The sequence below is a fragment of the Cajanus cajan genome, chromosome 3, assembly GCF_000230855.2.
Source record: "Cajanus cajan strain Asha chromosome 3, NIPB_CcT2T_4, whole genome shotgun sequence".
Classification (NCBI taxonomy): domain Eukaryota; kingdom Viridiplantae; phylum Streptophyta; class Magnoliopsida; order Fabales; family Fabaceae; genus Cajanus; species Cajanus cajan.
The window spans coordinates 75,158,199-75,178,668 of NC_138519.1; the positions used below are offsets into that span (position 1 = coordinate 75,158,199).

General features: G+C 27.1%; 2 protein-coding genes and 1 non-coding gene across 3 annotated transcripts; 2 read left to right on the top strand and 1 right to left on the bottom strand.

Annotated features, from left to right (window-relative positions):
• Positions 1-4,370: 4,370 nt before the first annotated feature.
• Positions 4,371-10,220, top strand: LOC109791239 (cysteine-rich receptor-like protein kinase 2). The gene is made up of 8 exons (XM_029270847.2): positions 4,371-4,795; positions 6,376-6,770; positions 7,094-7,204; positions 7,531-7,658; positions 8,783-8,996; positions 9,097-9,328; positions 9,465-9,618; positions 9,706-10,220. The coding sequence occupies exons 1-8, from the start codon at positions 4,419-4,421 to the stop codon at positions 10,018-10,020; spliced, it is 1,926 nt and encodes a 641-aa protein (XP_029126680.2). The 5' UTR covers positions 4,371-4,418; the 3' UTR covers positions 10,021-10,220.
• Positions 10,221-11,360: 1,140 nt separating this feature from the next.
• Positions 11,361-14,985, bottom strand: DJ1D (Class I glutamine amidotransferase-like superfamily protein). The gene is made up of 5 exons (XM_020359767.3): positions 14,828-14,985; positions 14,627-14,743; positions 13,185-13,625; positions 12,506-12,868; positions 11,361-11,816 (listed from the first exon to the last, which is right to left on the bottom strand). Exons 1-5 carry the CDS (start codon positions 14,879-14,881, stop codon positions 11,628-11,630), a joined length of 1,164 nt encoding a protein of 387 aa, XP_020215356.2. The 5' UTR covers positions 14,882-14,985; the 3' UTR covers positions 11,361-11,627.
• A 2,745-nt stretch (positions 14,986-17,730) lies between these two features.
• Positions 17,731-17,812, top strand: TRNAS-AGA (transfer RNA serine (anticodon AGA)). Its single transcript has one exon. It is a non-coding gene; the product is annotated as a tRNA-Ser (tRNA).
• The last annotated feature ends 2,658 nt before the right edge of the window (positions 17,813-20,470 follow it).

The window sequence follows — 20,470 nt, forward strand, 5'->3', positions numbered from 1 at the left end:
AAAATAAAAATATATTTTATTTTTTATCTATTAAAAAAACACTAAAATTCGAATTTTTTGTGTATACTATATATGTGTGTGTGGATAGTTATATAAGGTTAAGTTGCAAATGCGTGATGTTGAATCTGTATTTAATTGAACTATGAACTACTCGTTAACAAGCTGATGATGAATGAAGGAGTCCGTTAGTTAATTAATTATTAAATGAAGGCTGAAACTTTCCCTTAAGAATTTTTATATGGGTCGATCAATGATTTTGTCGATGACGTTTAACCCAAAATATTAGTTATATGTGACATTGACCGATTGAAGTGGTCACTATCAGCTACGTAGAATTGAGACCATCCACAACGTGGCTTAGACTCTTCAACCAATCTAATCCAACATGTTTGAATGTAAGATTACCATATACCATTGACCATGTCGTATTGATCACTATCAAGTTTTAATATCTTAATTATATTTAACAACACATTTCATGTTAGAAATCTCACTTGTACACATTGTATATATATAACCAGTAGGATTAAGGACAAATTATAAAATTATAAATCACACAAGCCTCCAAACATATATATACATAATGATGAATAATTTGGGTCACGTTCACACCATGTGTTATGGTTAGATGTAGAATAATATATCTGGTCAACATATTATTGAATTTAAAATAAATTTTAAAATGAGATTTTTTAAATTAATAATAATATTTCAAATAAAAAAAATATTAGAAATAGATGTTGAAAAAAATAATTATATTTATATTAAGTGAATTTTGAAAATGTCAAAAATATTTTTAAATTATGGAACTTTGAAAAAATTATATAAATATTAATATAAAATATTTTTAAAAGGAGCATAAAGCAAAAATCTCAATTCCATAACGAAGTTTGTTAATGTCAATGATCAAAAATCGACTCATAAGATTTATTCTAATTCTTTGATAATAAATGTTATCAGTGTTTTATTCTAGATCGTAATTCTAAAAGAGTTTTTCAACCTTAGTTAAAATTATAAAATCATGCATTGCGCAAAACATGTATTAAGCATAAGAGTAAAATGATTAACTAAATAAAATCAATATATTGAATGAGAACAAAGAAGATTACATTAGTACAACAGCTACATCAATCTCCAACAGAAGAGGACTTAGTCAGTCACTCATGACTAAGGTTTACACAAGAAGAAAAGGACCTTTAAGCGACCCATAATTATAAGAATGATCTCACAAAAACCCTTTCTAATCTCTTTAAAATTGTGTTAAGAAAAGTAAGAATGAATATTGAGACGTCTTAAAATCTTATTTTTATAATATTTTTAATGGGTTTTTTTCTCAATTGGGCTTGTAATGTCTTCTCACTCAAAGCACTTATGTAGCTTGCTTTGAGCAAGCATGTACGTACTTCTAGGGGTACTTTCTGACTTTACTTGCTTCAAGCGGTGATTTGGTTACTTTGAGCGAATTTTACTAGCTTAAAATAGTATTCTATGTAGCTAAAAACTATAATTCTCCTTTGAAATTTGTAACTTCAAAATTATTTTTCTATGTGTTACATCTCAACAAAGAAAATATTAAAAATACCTAATGTTTAAATAATTAAATTCTAAAATTGAAATTAACTCTTCACTTATTGTTTTGTGGTCAAAAACAAAATTTATAAGCATAGAATATTTCAATAATTACCTAAATTGAATAATATATATATATATATATATATATATATATATATATATTATAATTATCACTTCCTCTTTCAACATATAGATGGAAAGTTGTGTGGTACGTAGTTATTTGGAATTTATGGGGACATAGAAAATTTTGTGTATTTAAATGAAGGAATTTTGATAGATTAAAACTGTTACAAAGACATAATGTTCACATCATTTGTTTGGTTAAGATTCAATAAAAAAAATAATAATAAACATTTTAATTTTAGCTTTGACTCAATGGATGGTAAGTCTTGAGACTTGCATATCTTATGCCATCAATTGAGGAAGGGCATTTATTGTTGACAAGGTATAGGTGTAGATTGTAGAAATAGAGGATTTAATAGGTTTTTTTTTTGTGTAAAATCAATTATAGATGTAAGTTGTCCATTTTAGTTGTAAGTACTTTGAGACGATTTTTGTTTGTAATACGGATGGATACTTAGAGAAAGAAGATTACATGAGAAATATTTACTTGTGTAAATAAAAATTATATAGATTGAATATCCCTAGTATATATCCTTTATCCTCTCATTTAATGAAATCTTTTTTTTTTCGTCCAAAAAATAAAAATAAAAAAACTAGAGAGCATAACTAGTTAGCAAAGATGTATATATTTATTTCATGTTTTCTTACTAGTGATGCGTCACTTTTTTTAATATAAAAATATATTTTTTTTTCATTAGATGGACCTACAAAAATAAAGCGATATATACAATACCCTGATTTTGAATGTGTAATTGTAAATATAATTTCAAAAAAAAAAAAAAAAAAAAACCTTCGATTGTAGCATCCTACTCATATCAAGAATCAAATCCTAATACTTAATTAAACAACACAAGTTTCGTCTCTTCAATATCTCATTAATAATACGTTAAAAAGCCTTGTCATGTATGTGGTACTTAATTAAACCCAGTTGATTTCATAAACTAGATCGTCTGACAAAGGAAAAGATTAATTAAAATGCTTAAATTCTGACGTATTTCAGACGACGTTCGTATTTATTTTAATTTTATATATCTTTTAAAATAAAGTGACATAAAAATGTCGCCTACATAATTTATGTACAAATTAATGAGTATGAGAGACGTGTAGTTTTGCGCACCTTAAGAAAATAATTCACATATTAAGTAAACGCCGAATTTTCAAAGCACCTTATCCGTCATGACTACGCTTAATTTCTACAGTCATTGCTCATTAAATAGTCCACTCAACGCCATCGCATCTCCTTCTTTCAAAATTCATAAGTCATTGTTTTTTGTGATGAAGACTTGTAAACTCCTTGCTCCTTATATTGTTAATGAATGAAAAAATTATATTTTTAGACATTATTTTATATTTTAAATTTGGTTAATTTTGTCTTTATCTCCTAAAAGAAATTAATTTAGTCTTTTATGTTTAGAGTGATTTCAAAGTGTTCTTTCTGTGACAATCCTGACGGTTAATGTTAAAAAAAAAAAAAATCAAGTTGATCCGTTAATTACACATTGTCATATAGTTTTAATATATGAATTATGTGAAGGACTACATTGAACTTTATTCAAAATATTTATAAATAAAAAATGATCCACTTGAACTTATTTAAAAGCATGAAAGACCAATTATTGAAACAAATTGGGTATGATGAATATAAACTGTGTTCAAACATAACCAATTGAACAAATTTAAATCAATTATTAAGTACGAAAATAAATGTATCCACATAATAAGTTTACAAAATTAAAGTTTTAAGTGATAGCACACTACATTACAAAACATATGAAGTTTCATTTGGTATAATCATTGAAAAAAATATATAGCTACATTAGACTTGTAAAAAGAACTGCACATCTCAATATGTAGCTAAAATTAGTCCATAAAAAAGTTGGACAAGGATTTTATATCCTAATAACTAACTCAAACTAATCATAAAAAAAAAAAAAAAAAAAACATATTTGAAGCTTCGCTTGTCAATACATAATGCAAATCTTTATAAGGTATTGTATATGTTAATTACCTATATAATTCTATATTAAGATCCACCCCAACAAACCAATTAGCTAAAAGAACAAATGCCTCCATTTAAATTCCCTTGTTATTTATTTATTTATTTTGCTATTTGTAGCTAACAAGACACAAAGAAGCTTCCTAAACCTAACCATGACACCTAACTTATGGTTTAGAAACCTAAGCCCAACTGTTGAACTTTCAAACTAACAAAAAAAAATCAATACATATGTAAAAACATGAAACATAGCTAATAATAGGAAAATATAGATTGAAATTCTTTTATTAACTTAGATTCAATTTGATCCTCGTTCTATAAAATAGATTTAACTTGGTCATTTATGCTTTCAATAAATTTCAATTTGACCCCCATATAAGTCATTTATAATAAAAAAAAATGTCAATACCTTTAACAATCAACTCATTTTTCTCTTTTATAAACAATCAACACATAAAAGATTAAATTGAAATTTTAAAAGATAAATTACCCAACTAAATCGAAAAAAATACTAAAAAGGGTAATGTAACCTTGATTAATTATGATTATGATCTATACATAAAATAACAAAAATGTTTGTCGTGGAGCCCTTGGACGTACTCTAGGGTTATTCTGTGACTAATTTAAACACGAAGACTATAAAGACAAGGAAAGCCAAGTCCAAGTTCGTGATATATAGCAATACACTTCATTAATTCCATCTCCACCAAACACAAACTCCTAAAAGATGTTTCAACTTAATCTTGTGGCCTTAATGACTTTGATGTGGTGGAGCAGTAGTATAGTTGAAGATGCAGTTGCAGACCCACAGACGAATCTGATAAACCCAGGGTGCAGCACATACAACGCTTCCAACGTGCGAAGCTTCTATGCGAATATCAATGGAACGTTTGCAGAGTTGAGAGGAGAGGTGAAGAATGAGAGCACGCACTTTGCGACGGCACAGGAAGCGAGAGGAGATGTTGTGACGTATGCGATGCTTCAATGCAGAAACTATCTCTCCAAAAATGACTGTCTTGCTTGCTTTGACACAGCTTCCACCCAAATCCGCAACTGCTCCTCCGCCAACGGTGCAAGAGTCATCTATGATGGCTGCTTCCTCAGGTACACAGTCTCATCAGATCAATTTCTTTATAAACACTTATAAAATAAAATTAAATTATTTTTTTTTTTTATTTTTATAACTTCATTTACTTTATTTTTTAATCTCTATAATTTAAATTAGATATTTTTAATTTCTGTACTTATTTTTTTAATCATTTTTAGTGTTTATGATTTAAGATAAATCATTTTAATCTCTATTTAAAATTCTTTTAATGTTTTTGCTCTCTTGTAACGTTGGCTATTTCATGTGACGTGACAATGATATTATTTTAAATTTATATATTTGATGTTGAATTTATTATGTTAAAGTTACTTTAAATTATGTTCTTGAGTTTTCATGTTTCTTTCGTATCCTTATTACCAACATCTATTGTTGAAAAAAAAATTTAATCTCACAAAATTAGAAATCTCTAATATGTTAATACAAAACAAATAATGTTGAAAAAAAATAATGATAGAAACTAAAAAGATTAAAAATATTTTAAATATAGAAACTAAAAAATAAAGTAAGTAAAATTAAAAAAAAAATTAAAAATATTTTTATTTAAAATAAAAAATAAAAATGATAATTATTTTTGTAAACTAAAATTAACTTATACATAATAAGTTTAAAAAAAGAGTAGAGAACGTTATTAAAAAAAAGTCTGCAAATTAAATTATAAATTACAGGTTTGATGGGAGCTGTTAGTTTTGGAGTTGAATTCTCAACCTTCAAGTCCTCAATTATAAACTTGCAAATTGTTTAATAGGTTTATTTTATTTTTAAAAAGAAAATTATTTCACCTTTTTATTGTTTTATCTGATTAATAAATTTTATAGGTAAATTTATCCAAACAGGTTAATTTTAATTTAAAAAATCATCTTTTAATTGTTTTATAAATTAATAAATTTTATAGATAAATTTATCCAAATAAACTCATAAAAATCATATTCAGCATCCAAGAGTTCAAGGACTTAATTTTAATTAATTAATTAATTATATATATATATATATATATATATATAAACTATATCATTTAATGGAAAATATTACATTTTTTTTATGTCTATATGATCTTAGCTATATAATTACACAATCAGATCGTCTCATTCTTTTGTCTCTAAATTCTTATAAGGTCCTCTTACTTACATAATGTATTGATGAAATTATATGGTATAAGTTACATTAATTATTATACAGTCAATAATATATAGAATATGATTTTTATTGATTCAATAATTGAATTATATAATTATATATTATGTTATATTTTTCTATTAAATTTTGTTGAAATTAAATAATAAGAAAGCCAATAAAATTATAAATTACATATATATGCTAATTTAATATACATGGATGGAGTATTAAATAATTTTATATTCATATAAAAAAAAATATCGTTTACATGTAACAATCACAATAATAAAATGTAGCAATCAAACATGTTTTAAGCCAAACTAAAACCACGCAATTAATAATCAAACTTAAAATAATGATTATTTGTTGGAAATAAAAAATACTATACAGTTTGCTCATGATTCAGTCCTCATGTATAAATAATAATACAGTTTATGTTAATATAGAAAATTAACGTGAGCAGGTATGAGAGCGAGAGGTTCTACGATCAGACGAATGAACTTGGCAGTGGCGTATCATGTGGAAACATAAGTTCAAATGTCACTGGTTTAAAATCAGTTGGACAACAAGTGCTGACCAATCTCCAAACTGCAACACCAAAAATCAAAGGGTTTTATGCAGCTACTAAGACACAGGTGGTTGTTGGTGGTGCTGCAATCTATGCCATTGCACAGTGTGTTGAAACTACCACTGAGGCTAAATGTCTCAGTTGCATGCAAGTTGGATACAACAACTTACAAAGTTGTCTTCCCAACACAGAGGGTAGAGCTTATGATGCTGGTTGTTTCATGAGATACTCTACCACACGCTTCTTTGCTGATAATCAAACCATTGATATCACACCCTATTTAAAACAAGGTACAATTACAACAAATTCTATATATAGCTTCTTAAAGCATTTTCTATTTTTATAAATAATCATAAAAAAATATGATTTAAAATAAAATTACGTACTGACTTGTCTGGTCCAATTCTATTTAGGGTCAGACTGACTATTTTTTGGCATCTTTATATCTAAGTCAATGAAAAAGAATTTTTATTTTTATGGACTTTACTCTATTTTCTTGTTTTTATCGTCTTTTCAATATATTTTTTTAAAAAAACGAAATAAAATATATAAAAGAAATCCTGAATGTATATTTAATTTTGGAAGTGAAGAAAATTTCCTTCATGTACTACAGGAGGTTCAAGCAAGAAGTGGGCCATTATAGGTGGTGTTGCAGGAGGTGTTGTTCTCATCCTTGCCTTGTTTGCTTGGCGATGGTTTACAAAACCAAAGAGGGTTCCCAGAGGTAATTAGTAAATGTGGAAAACACTTCAAATGTAATAATGTGTTTGTGATTAAATATTAATTAGTTCATGCTTTTCACTTTTGATGCTTTTCAAATAGAAGAAAAGATAAAATGATAAGCAGTACGAAGAAGATTAATTTGTTCAAAGCCATTATAATTTCTTTATTTTGTTTCCTAATTTCCTTCATGATTGGTTTTTTGATTATTTTTGCAAAAGCTTTCTTAATATTTTCTATTATAAATTGTTTTAATTACAAATTAAGCTAATCTTGAAGTCACCTCTCATTTATTTATTGCAAAGTCAAAACTCGGGTGTTCCTTGGCAGGTAACATATTGGGAGCAACTGAGTTGAAAGGTCCAGTTAACTACAAGTATAAAGATTTGAAAGCTGCAACAAAAAATTTTAAGGCTGAAAATAAACTTGGAGAAGGAGGTTTTGGTGATGTATACAAGGTATATATTTATGCTGTATTTTTTAATAGGATAAGATTTTTTTTATCTTTTTTAAAAAATAATTTTTTTAGTCTTTAAAAAAATTACATTGTTCCCATGATTTGAAAATGTATTACTTTTGATTGTTAAAATGATTTAAATAAAACTATCTAAACCAAACCTATATATAATCGCTAACTAAATCAACTTGAGAACAAGAGTTATGCTTTTTTATATTAGAGTGAATAAAATAAAACAATGTAATATATTTTAATGGAAAGCATGGAAGAAGACAATGATAATTGTGTGATTTATTTTAATTTTTCAATTAATATATTTTTTATTTGATAAATTGTTTTATTTTTATAAATAGTTGCAAAAATATTACTTTATTTTCTATTTACATTAAAAATAACAAAAAATAACATTTTTTTTTCCAAATTTTTGGTACAAATTTTAAAAAATATGAAATAAAGTGAAAATAAAATAACATTTTTGTAAATAAAAAGAAAAATAAAATTTATTTACCAAATAAAACTAACTCTTACGCTTTGTTTGAATTAGGAATGAAATACATAGAAAAGAAATAAGAATAATGATACAAATAAAAGAAAAGCAAAATAAAAAATATGTGCGCTTATATTAATAAAAAAGAAAAGGATGAGAGGAATACCTCTTGGCTTATTTGGATTAGTATAATAAATAAATAATATATAAAAAAAAAAACGTTTATACTATTTAAAAAAAAATAGCCAATTTTGTACTCCATTACTTTTCCTTCTTAATTTAAAATTGTTTATTACTTAAATATATTTATATCAAATATTAATATTTTAAGAGATCAAAACAACTTAAAGAAATGAAGAATTAGTATGTCCTTTGCATCTCATTTTATGTCAGTTTAAGAGGAAAGTGTTTCTCTGTATATTAGACCTCACATGAATGTGTTCTCTCTCTTTCTTCCTTTCAAACAAATAATAAAAGTTTGATATTTTTTATTCATCTCTATCTTTTATATTTTCATCCAATTTAAATACATGTTATGATTTTAAAAATCATATAGATGTAGTTAAAGCTACATATATAGCAAATTAGCAAGGCAAAAAAAAAAAAAAAACTCATCTGTGAGCCATACTATTAAACAGGGTATTCTTAAAAATGGAAAAGTTGTTGCCGTCAAGAAACTAGTATTGGGAAAATCAAGTAAGATGGAAGATGATTTTGAAGGCGAAGTGAAGCTTATAAGTAATGTTCATCATCGTAATCTTGTTAGACTTCTGGGTTGTTGCAGCAAAGGCCAAGAGAGAATCTTAGTTTATGAATACATGGCAAATAGTAGCCTTGACAAATTTTTATTTGGTAACTCACATCAACCTTCAATTGAATCATATTTTTGAATATTTATTATGTTTCTTCTCGATCTTTTCCATAAACTTAAGTGTATGAACATGGAAAACAGGTGACAAAAAAGGTTCTCTCAATTGGAAACAACGATATGATATAATTTTAGGCACGGCAAGGGGACTAGCATATCTACATGAGGAATTCCATGTGTCCATCATACATAGAGATATAAAGACTTCTAATATCCTTCTGGACGATGATCTTCAACCAAAAATTGCTGATTTTGGGTTAGCAAGGCTTTTGCCAGAGGATCGTTCTCATCTTAGCACAAGATTTGCAGGAACATTGTAAGTCAACACAATTGCATTAGCTTGAATTTCTTCACATTTATTTGAGTATGTGTCTCAAGTTGTAGCAAAAGATAACATGTTATGTGTGAGTGTTCTCTTATTAATTATGGACTATATATTATGCATTTGTTAGGGGATACACAGCACCTGAATATGCAATGCATGGTCAATTATCTGAGAAGGCTGATACCTATAGTTATGGTATTGTAGTCTTAGAAATTATAAGTGGGCAAAAGAGTACAGATGTGAAAGGTGATGAGGAAAGTCGTGAATACCTTCTTCAACGAGTAAGCAAATTTCTATAACTAGGAATTGTTGGTTTTCTCATGACATTTTACCTTATGAGTATAAGACCTTTGGTTTTCACTTAACAGACATGGAAGTTGTACGAGAAAGGCATGCACTTGGAGCTAGTAGACAAGGACGTAGACCCTAATGAGTATGATGCAGAAGATGTGAGAAAAATAATAGAAATTGCTTTGTTGTGCACTCAAGCATCACCAGCAACAAGGCCAACAATGTCTGAAGTAGTAGTCCTACTCAAAAGCAAAAGTTTATTAGAGCATTTGCGACCAACTATGCCTGTTTTTGTTGAAACGAATATAAAGACAAAGGAAGGCAATTCTAGCTCAACAGCTGGTTCTTCATCTAATGCTACTGCTTCCATTTCTGTTCTATCAGCCAGATGATTATGGATCAATGCGATAATGGGTCTTGAGAAGTAAGGACTATTCTGTTGGTGTTGAATTATAAGTACCATATAGAATCAAGAATGTTTTGTCAATTTTTAAAGCTATATAATTTCTAGTTTAATAGTTCCCTGTTCAAAAAAGTTTAAATCTTGTGTCTATGTATAGGTGAAAAGTATATGAATTTTATTACTTTTAGATATGTTTCTCAATTTCCACTTATAAATATAAATAAAGTGGGTAAAAATTCAAATTGATCCATAACTAATCCAATCTAGATTGAAATATTTGATCTAGTTAGAGAAAAAAAATGAACCAGTTCATTTTGTAAAATTAATTCAGTTACTCGCTCCATTTTTATAAAGTAGATCGATTTAATTCAATTTAATTTTTTAGAAAAATCAATTAATATGAGTATAAAGAGAATAATCGTATCGAACTAATCCATGCTAAAAAATTTGATCTATATTATTTTTAAAACTGAACTAGTTCATTTTATAAAAGAAATATAAAAAAATTAATTTATTTATTTATTTTTATAAAATGAATCGGTTTAGTTCAATTTAAATTTTTCAAAATTTGACCCATAAATACCATTACATATAACATAGCCTGGTAATTTTTTTTAACTAATTATTAAAATACATAAAATCCCTAAACTTAGGCTCAAATTAATTAAAAGGTTGGAATCGGGATGAATTAGGATAAGGTTGTAGTCTAATATAATGTCAAAAGTTTTTCTTTGACATAAAGATTTTTAGGAATTTTTTAACTATTTATATAATTTAATATTTATGTATCATGATTAATTATTAATAAATTTTAATATTTTAAAATAAATTATCATTAAATAAAAATAATTTTATACTACAATATATATTATTTATCATAAATCTAAAATATAATTTGTGTAAAAATATCTATTTATACAAATTTTAAATATAATTTATATATTAAAATATAGTATTTATATATATATATATATACAATTTATTATAATTTTTAATTATAAATAATAAATATTTAACATTTACATTGTTCAAGTTAAAATATTTATTTTATTTTATTTAATAAGAATAAATTTAGGAGTTAAAAATAAGTTATTTGAATTAATATATATCAACAGTACTGCCTATCTTCGAAGGGACCAACTAGTGAAAATTGGGAAAAATAATAATTTCATAGAAAAAAGAAAGTTGCAAACTAGCAGAATTCGACTCCCGTGTAATAAAATCATTCCATACGTAGTACATAACCAGGCACCATATCACGCTATATCCAACTCTCATGAAATTTACTTTACTTATCACTACACCAACCAAATACAGCACAATGTCAAATTTGGTGTAGTAAAATGCATTATCATTTACTTTACTATATGCGCCAATAACGTTTAACTGCTCCAAATACTGCATGGTTTTATTACAGAGGAACTGAACTCAACCACCAAAAAGTCCTTATGCTCAAAGTAACAAGTGCATCCATGCCTTGCACATTATAGGACCACAAAATACAGTACAGTAAAACACATCCTCATATTTATAATATATGGAAACTGCCAAGCTTTATTCATTTGTTATTAGGTACATCACAAAATGCAGCTAGAACTAGAAAGATACTCGAATACCAAGTAGTGCCATCAACTGAGAAATGAACTCAGGGTGCCCTGGCCATGCAGCTCCAGTAACCAGATTTCCATCAGTGAAGCAACGGCTTATGGGTTCAGGTTCCAGCCATGTTGCTCCTGCCAGAACCACATTAAGCTTCACAGCAGGATAGGCAGTGCATTTCCTTCCCTGTTACAGCAAAAATGTATGTCATGGCAGCATTAAGACTTCATTTTACTATCCATTGCATATCAATTATCTCATAACAAAAGCAAAGCCCAAAAATTGTAGTTCTGTAGCAATAGATGATAAAATGAAATAAGGGGATGACAGAAATATCTTCTTTTCCTATTCATAATATTCAATGATAATCATTTGTGTTTTTCTACCCACTTTCACCAATGAAAAACGTGTAGGAAATTAAGAAAAGTATAAGCAACAGACAAGACATCATTGAGTGGATTATATAAGCTCATAACTAATCATAGCATCTCTAAAGCCACAATAGAATTCAATAATCCATCAAGCCTTTCAAGTTTCAAGAGGCGACAGAATTAATCAAACCTGACAAGGTATTACTTATTATTCTAGTAAACAAGGATGAACCCATGACCAAAGATTTAATCAATTCATAATGGATAGTTAATTAGAAGCACTCGACCAAAAGAAGACGGATAGAAACTAGTGTAGAATGAACAAGAGTTCAAAGAAAACAGTAGTAAAATACCTGAAGTTCAAGATTACCTCCAGATATGCAATTCATGTTTTTTCTTTAGTCAAACAATATCAATAGTCGCTCAACTCAAATGCAGGTTGATTGCATGTGTGAAACATAACAATAACAGACACAGTTTGTAATGAGTTTACAGTAATAATACCTTGAGAACACCAGCAGCCGATAAAATCTGTTGGCCATGACAGATAGAGGCCACTGGCTTCTTGTTTTCCATGAAATGCTTCACCAAGGCAATGACCGACTCATTCAATGCCAAATATTCAGGTGCCCGACCTCCGGGAATGACAAGTGCGTCATAGTTCGAAGGATCCACATCATCAAAGGTTGCTGTTAAAGCAAATTTATGTCCTGGCTTCTCACTGTATGTTTGATCTCCTTCAAAATCATGCACAGCAGTTAGGCAAGTGTCACCAGCCTTCTTTGAGGGGCAAACTGCATCAACATGGCATCCTAAAGCCTGAAGAGACTGAAAAGGCACCTTGACCTCATAATCTTCCATGTAATCCTACGATTAAAGTTGTCAAAACTCATCTTCATCAATTATCATTACAATAAAAGTGAAAAGTTTTATGAATGAAACCCGAAAACAAAAACATTATTGGGTACACTAGGTGAAATAACTGAGGCAAATGGCCTACAAAATCTAGGTGAAATTACTCAATGGTACAGTGTAATAAGATAGTCTTACACCTTGTGTGGCTAGGAACCTCTCAAACAAGTAGTCTCAACTCTATGCCTGAAATTCTACTCCTACAACTAGTCATGCAAGAGAAGTAAGGTGAGCACTGAGCAGTATCTCAGGAAATAACAAATGAACCTACCCCGCAGATAAAGAGGATCCTTTTATTGTAGCCACTTATTTTGCCTCCTAATGCTTTCACATAATGGCAAATAAGCTCTGGGTTCCCTTCATAAGTAGATGCAGTAAAGAGATTACCATCCACCATGGTTGTTGCCAAGGAGTCAGGTTCAACCCAATGAGCACCAGCAGCAACCAATACTGATTTAACAGCAGGATAAGCTGTGCACTTGAGACCTTTAACCACCCCAGCAGCCGCCAGAATCAAATGTGCGTGACAAATGCAAGCAATTTGTTTTCCCGAACTGGCAAACTTGGTCACCAGTTCCACAACACTGGGAATATGAGCAAGATACTCTGGCGCCCTCCCACCTGGCAACCACAACCCATCATAGCTTGCAGCATCAACTTCATCAAACGTTGCATTGAGTGCAAAATTGTGACCAACCGTCTCAGTATAAGTCTGAAAGCAGCCAAAATGCATTATCCAATATTAAAACTTCACCATACAAATTACAAAGTTCGCTCTATTCTTGGAACCACAATTCTGGAAATAGATCAAGGGTCATCTGGTTTAAGAAAATGTTCTCTCTTACTTCTAGTTACAAAAACGACACTTCGTTTTTCTTTGTTTCCTATTTTGAAAAGTTCTTACGGGAAACAAATCAACTTTTTTGTTGTTTTCCATTTTAAGTTTTTATTTTGAGTAAGTTTTGTATGCATAAAAGAATTTTACATTGTCATTTTCGATTTGGATGGTAAGTTTAGTGACTTTTACAATAATTACTTTCAAAGGCATACCTAACATGATTTTTGATAAAACCTTTTACACTAAGAACATGTAGAAATTAAACTCCTTATTTTTACTATTGCCTATATAAACTTTTGAAAATAGAAAATAGAGTGAACATAAAGTGTCATTCTTTTAAGATTAAATATATTTTTAATCATTGAGTGTCTATCGATTTTCACTCTTTGGGTTGAATAATTTCTTTTTACTAATTTTAATCTCTGAACTTTTGTCGACATTCATTTTTATTCTGTGAATATTTCCTCCCATTTAAATTTTGGTCTCTAGCATCAAGATTTTTGTTAATAGAAGCAAACTTAAAAGGACTAAATCTAAATAAAATTTATTGAGGGACTACAAGTGAAAATTGACAAATATTCATATTTAATCCTTTTTTAATGAAAGTGAAATTAGAAAATGAAATTCTCAAACCAAACTCTCAAGTCTCAAATAATTTTTTTTTAATTTTTTTTTTGCCTAAAATCATAAAATTATATTAGATTTGATATGAAGCAGCATACATGCACAAATTAATGTTTACACCTATTTTAAGCAAGAGTAATCAATTGAAGCCTCGTATTTTGCAAATGAATTAAAACCTTATTCTCTTCAAATCAATTGAAGTCTCATATTTAAGCATGATGCTGCAAGGCAGAAAAGAAGATGAGTGAAACCTGGGCGCCGGCAAGCTCGTGGATGGCGGTGCGGCAGACATCGCCGGCTTTCTTGCCGGGGCAGACGGCGTCGACGGTGACACCGAAGGCTTGCAATGCCTGAAATGGAACCATGGCCTGCAAGAAAACACGAAACACGAGGAATGATTGAATTGATTGAATTGAATTGAATTGAATTGAGAAGAGTGTGAAGATAGTTACTTCGAGGTCTTCCATGAAGTCCCCGCAGAGGATAAGAACCCTTTTCGGAGCCATGCTACTACAAACACTCTCTCTGAGAATCGAATACACTGGAAGATGAGATTATGCGGCAATGCCAATCTTCGCCAACGCATATTAATCATCACTCACTTATTTATTTAATAAAAATTAAAAAAAAGTGAATGAACTGTCAAAAATTAAAATTAACATTATAAGACCCTGTTCAAAGTTTTTGACCGCATTAGATTTTTTAAAATTATCTTCAAGAAAAACACTTAAAATTATAAGATCTTATTTAAAGTTTTGACCGCTTTAAAAGATGGTAAAGACTAAAGACTCCAACTCAAAAGATTATAGGAGAGCCTTATAACTCAAGTACAAAAAAAAATATTTATAAAAGTTAATTATTTTAATATTATCATTGAGATATTAATTGTTAATATTAAAAGTATTTTTCATTATTTTTTAATACACTAGTTTCTTTTATATTATATAAGGAAAGTGAGTTTTAAGAGTGTTAATTATTGTTTTTCTATAGTAATTTTTGTCATAACACAATATTGTCTATTGTCTTTCATTCTTTTTTACTAATATTTTTTAATAATCTGAAATTAAATTATTTTTTTTTTTTACTGTATTATTTTAATGAGTTTGTTGTTTATAAAATTAATTTGTTTAATGTATCAAAATTTGAACTTTTTGATGAAATCGACAATAAAGGACGAATATAAATATTGTAAATACTTTTTTATTAACTTGAGATCGACAATACTTTAAAGATAAAATAATAATTTGTTTAAGAAAATAATGAGATAATAGAATTAAATTAATTAAAAATTGCCAAAAATACAAATATGACATATTCTATTTAATTATATATCAAATTTGTTATCTGATTTTAGTGTCAAATAATTTACAAAATGTTTATGGGAATAAAATATGATAAAAAAAATAATAATATCTAATATGTAATTAAAAGGCTATTTAAAAATTACTTGTTGTTTTAATTAGTTACATATGTTAATAATTTTGTTTTGATAATTATTTGTTATATATATGTCTGATTCAATTTATTTGGTATTTGTTATGTGATCATCCAATGGAAAAATGAATTATCATTATTTATTTATTAATTTGATGAGAAAAATAAAAATAAAATTATAGATTTAATCACCAAAGGTAGCCTATGTCTATTCACATTTGCATAATCACGAAAGGTAATATATAGCTTCACATTGGATATTGATTGAAGTGTAAAGACATCATTTAATCGACATTAACTCGATGGTAGGGCCATCACTTTATCGACATTAGCTGGATGGTAGTCATTTTCTCTTTAGCTACTTCATTCACACATTAGTATTCAGTTTATATCTTAATCTAGTTTATAAGTAACCCTTTCTATAGCTCAACTCTTAATGAAAAAGATCAATCGTTAGAACTTAAGCATATGAGGAGAACGGAACTCAAAAGACTAATTTATTTTGTGGGAGAGACTCAAGATTTAAGTACCATATTGAATTTTATTTTTTATTCAATATGAGACTTTTAACAAAAAAATATTATAAAATAATTTAATTTTATTGTAATTATTTTCTTCTTTTTTGTAAATAACAATTTAAAGTTCTATTTAGTTCAAAGGAATAGAGAGGTAATTTTTTATGGATGAGAGAAGAGGGAAGAAAGGAACTGAAATTTTGTTTGGTTAATTTTTTATTTTTTTTAGTTTACAAGAAGATAATAGAGATTTAAAAAAAATTAATTTACCTTTAAATCTTTTAAATTTAAAATATAAATAAATTTTTTTTTGAACATTATACTACAAATGTTTGAAAATCTTATCACCCTCCAAATTGAAGAAGAACTAAAATTATATTAGAAAGAATTTTGTTTTCTATTCACTTTACCCCTTCCTAAAAATTAAAGAAAAAAATTATAAATAAACCTTTTTTCCATTCCTCCAGTCAAATATTGTGTGTAAATTTAGATACTAATTTAAAATCACTTAAAGCTATGGATGTGAGGTTGATTTTATGGAGATGAAAATCATTTGTGTTTAATTTCTTCATAGTTTAATTTGTTATTCTATATTTATGAGGTAAAATTTATTTAAATTATTTAACTAATGTAACCAATATATTTTACTACATCAAAATTAAGAATTATATTAACTAAATATAAAAGCTGGATTATATTCTATTCGGAACGAGGAATGCTATATTTTTCAAAACAAAAAAAAAATTCCTCTGACTCATCCTTCGAATCACTCAATGACTTAGAAGTGTCAATAACTTCAGATAAAATATTTACATAATTTTAATATTTTAAAATTTTAAACCTTTCGAGTATTTTTTTGGTTGGTAATTTTCAGAGGATGAACTATTTCTTATTAGGCAACTAATTTTCAGAGTGATGGGTAGCAGGAATTTTAAATTATTTTAAAATAATAATAATAATAATAATAATAACAAGTAAATAAGCAGGAACTGTATGCTTCGAACCATTTGCCAAATTTTTCATGCCAGCATTTGTAACCGAGACAGAATTTATATACAATTTTTTAAAATATAATTGTGTTATTTTAATTAAAATTAGAGTTTTAATTTAGTATTATATAATTAGATTTAATGTAAATTTTATTGATATTTATTTATGTATATTATCAAAATAAAATTTTAATTTTAATTAAATAACAAAAAAATTGGATTTATAAAACTGTAATTAAGTTTTGTAAAAAATAAAAAATAAAAGTATTGTACATTTCATGAACCATTCCAAACCATGCCAAACTTCTTCACGTTACGTTTTACGAGGACCTTAATGTGTCACCATAATTTATATTTCAAAACAATAATTAAAATAAAACTATTTTATTCTAAAAGTTTTGCAACCTTGACATCAAAGTGGACGTGCCGGAGTGGTTATCGGGCATGACTAGAAATCATGTGGGCTCTGCCCGCGCAGGTTCGAATCCTGCCGTTCACGAAATTGTTTTCTCTTTTTCATCCATTTTGGCTCTTTTTTCATCCTTTGTCCTACATCTAAGGGATTTTAATAAAATAATTGCTTTTAATTTTTTTTTAAATCAAGACAATATAAAATTAAATTTGTATAATGCTGTGGAATAAAAATGAAATTAACTAATAGTGTTATTAGTGTTATTTATATCATCATGGAAAGAATTTTTGTTTTTTTAGAAGAATTGTATATTGAAAATACTCCTTTAAATTACTGTTTATTTTTATATTTACATGCAGTTTTTGTCCTTTATTTTATTTTTTTATTTTACTCTATAATTATTTATAAGTAGCTATTTATAAAAATAATAAATATTTTTTTAATGTAAGCATAAAGTACCTTCTTTTTTATAGTATAATATTTGTTTTATTTTATTTTTACTTTAAAAAAAAAAAAAATATATATATATATATATATATATATATATATGTGTGTGTACTCCCGTATGTGTGTGACATGCTACAGTATTAGTATTAGTGTTTTTATATTTATTTTTAAATTAAAAATAAAATAAATAAAATATATGTCATGTGAAAATCAAGGAGTAAAGATATTCATATAAAAATGAAAATAAAAATTATTATAAGATATATTTCTTTTTATACAATTGTATAATTATAATATAGTGATTGTATAATGTATTAATCAATTCAAATAATTTATAGACTTTCGATTTTTAAAAATAGGAAGAGTGGTGGATTCCTATATCAGCTTTATTAATTTTATCATATAGATTAAAATTATTTAAATTTAAAATTTGAAAACTAAAATAATATAAAATAACATAATTAAACAAATGAAGACCAATTCTCAAATAAAAGATTATAAAGGAACGATAAGCATAATTAAATTGTGATTTTACTTGTCACGTCAAAATAAATATGTGACTTTAAAGTTGACTGATAAATAACTAAAAAATACCTTAATATTATGATTTAAAAACAAATTTAAATAACAATTTTATAAACTAATATTATGATTGAAAAGCAAATTTAACTTAAAAAAAAAGACTAATATTATGAGTAACAATTCGATAAATAATGTATTGTTGAAATTAATCTTTCATATCCATGAGCCTTTTACCTGTAGCAAAAACCAAATAAATCTCAATTTTGAAGTTAACCTGACATGATTAAATAATAATTTGTAAAAGAAATGAAAATACAAGCCTTTATAATAGAAAAAAAAATATATATATATATATATAAACCAATAATAAATCTCAATTTTGCTTTATTCCTTTCTTTCTTAATTTCATCAATCCAAACAAAAAAAAAATTTCATTCTAATTTTTATGTTTCTATTTTTTTTTTCTTCTTATTTTACTTCCTATCCATGTGAATGCTTATCTCTATCTTCAAAGGACCAAATTCTAAACATGTTAAATCACTCTATCAACATACAAAGTCAGTTTTATAATTGTTCATTTTTATTTTCGGCCAAACACTTGCCCATTCTTACTTGCCCATTCTTACTTAGTTCTAGGATTATTAAATATTAAAATATAAAGTCAGTAATAACAGGGAATATTAAAATACATGAACTTGACCTAGAGACGACCAAAACAAAAATCACTATAATCCACCTTTAGCTTGATTATGAAATGCTCTTTCAATACTCACTCTTTGCACCTTTCCATTTTCAAGCAATTGAATTTAAATTGTTGGAGCTAAAATATTAATGTTTGATTACATGAGACTTGAATTCAATTTTAAACTTGTTTGTTTGTTTATGAATAGAGCTTAGACTTTTAGCTGCTTTTGTCTCATGGAACTTTTGTTCTAGTTATAATATATTATGTGCTCTTTAATAAAATCATTCTTCTTAAATAATAAAAAAAATTACTTTAAAGTACTAAAACTCAATTAATTTTCACCTTTATATTGTTAAGGTTCTATCTACTTTATTTATCTTATTTTTTAAGTGATCATAAGTATTTTCTTATAAGAAAACAATTCTTTTTTAGTCAAGCTAAGTTGATAAAAAAAAAATTATAACTTAACCACAACCCATATTAACCAATCTAAAAAGTATTTCTCGACTTGGTGAAATCACGCTTCAGGTCGATGAAGAGAAACTATTAGTGAAGTAACATTGGAGGTGGGTTGAAGAAAAAAAAAAAAAAAACCAAAATTCACACCTAATAAGTATGTGTTTAAAAAAAATTGAACAACTTTAGCCGTTAAATTCTATGACGACCTTGTACCAGAATCCATCTAGGTCAATCCATATGCATACAAAATGACTTCACATTTTACAAAGTCATCTCATAAAGTATCATATTAAATGTTTAATCACCCCCATCAAATTTTAAAAATCATTACATCTATGTTATATTAAAGAAATTACCTACCGGTAATATTTGTACTATAATAGTGAAATCCTCTTTTAAAAAAATTCAGTCGAGCTAATTTAAAATCTTTATTTATGTGCTCTTTCTCTCGTTTGGTCACTTTTTTTACACATTATTTCAAAAGTCTTTTCAAGTTAGTCATCGAGACACCTATTCTTCAACATTTAGAAATTTAGATTTTGATTCTAGTCAATGTCATCAATGAAATTGGCTTTTCCATCTTCATCACCAGAGAATTTGTTTTTTCTAATGTTCCCCGAGTGAAGTCAAGT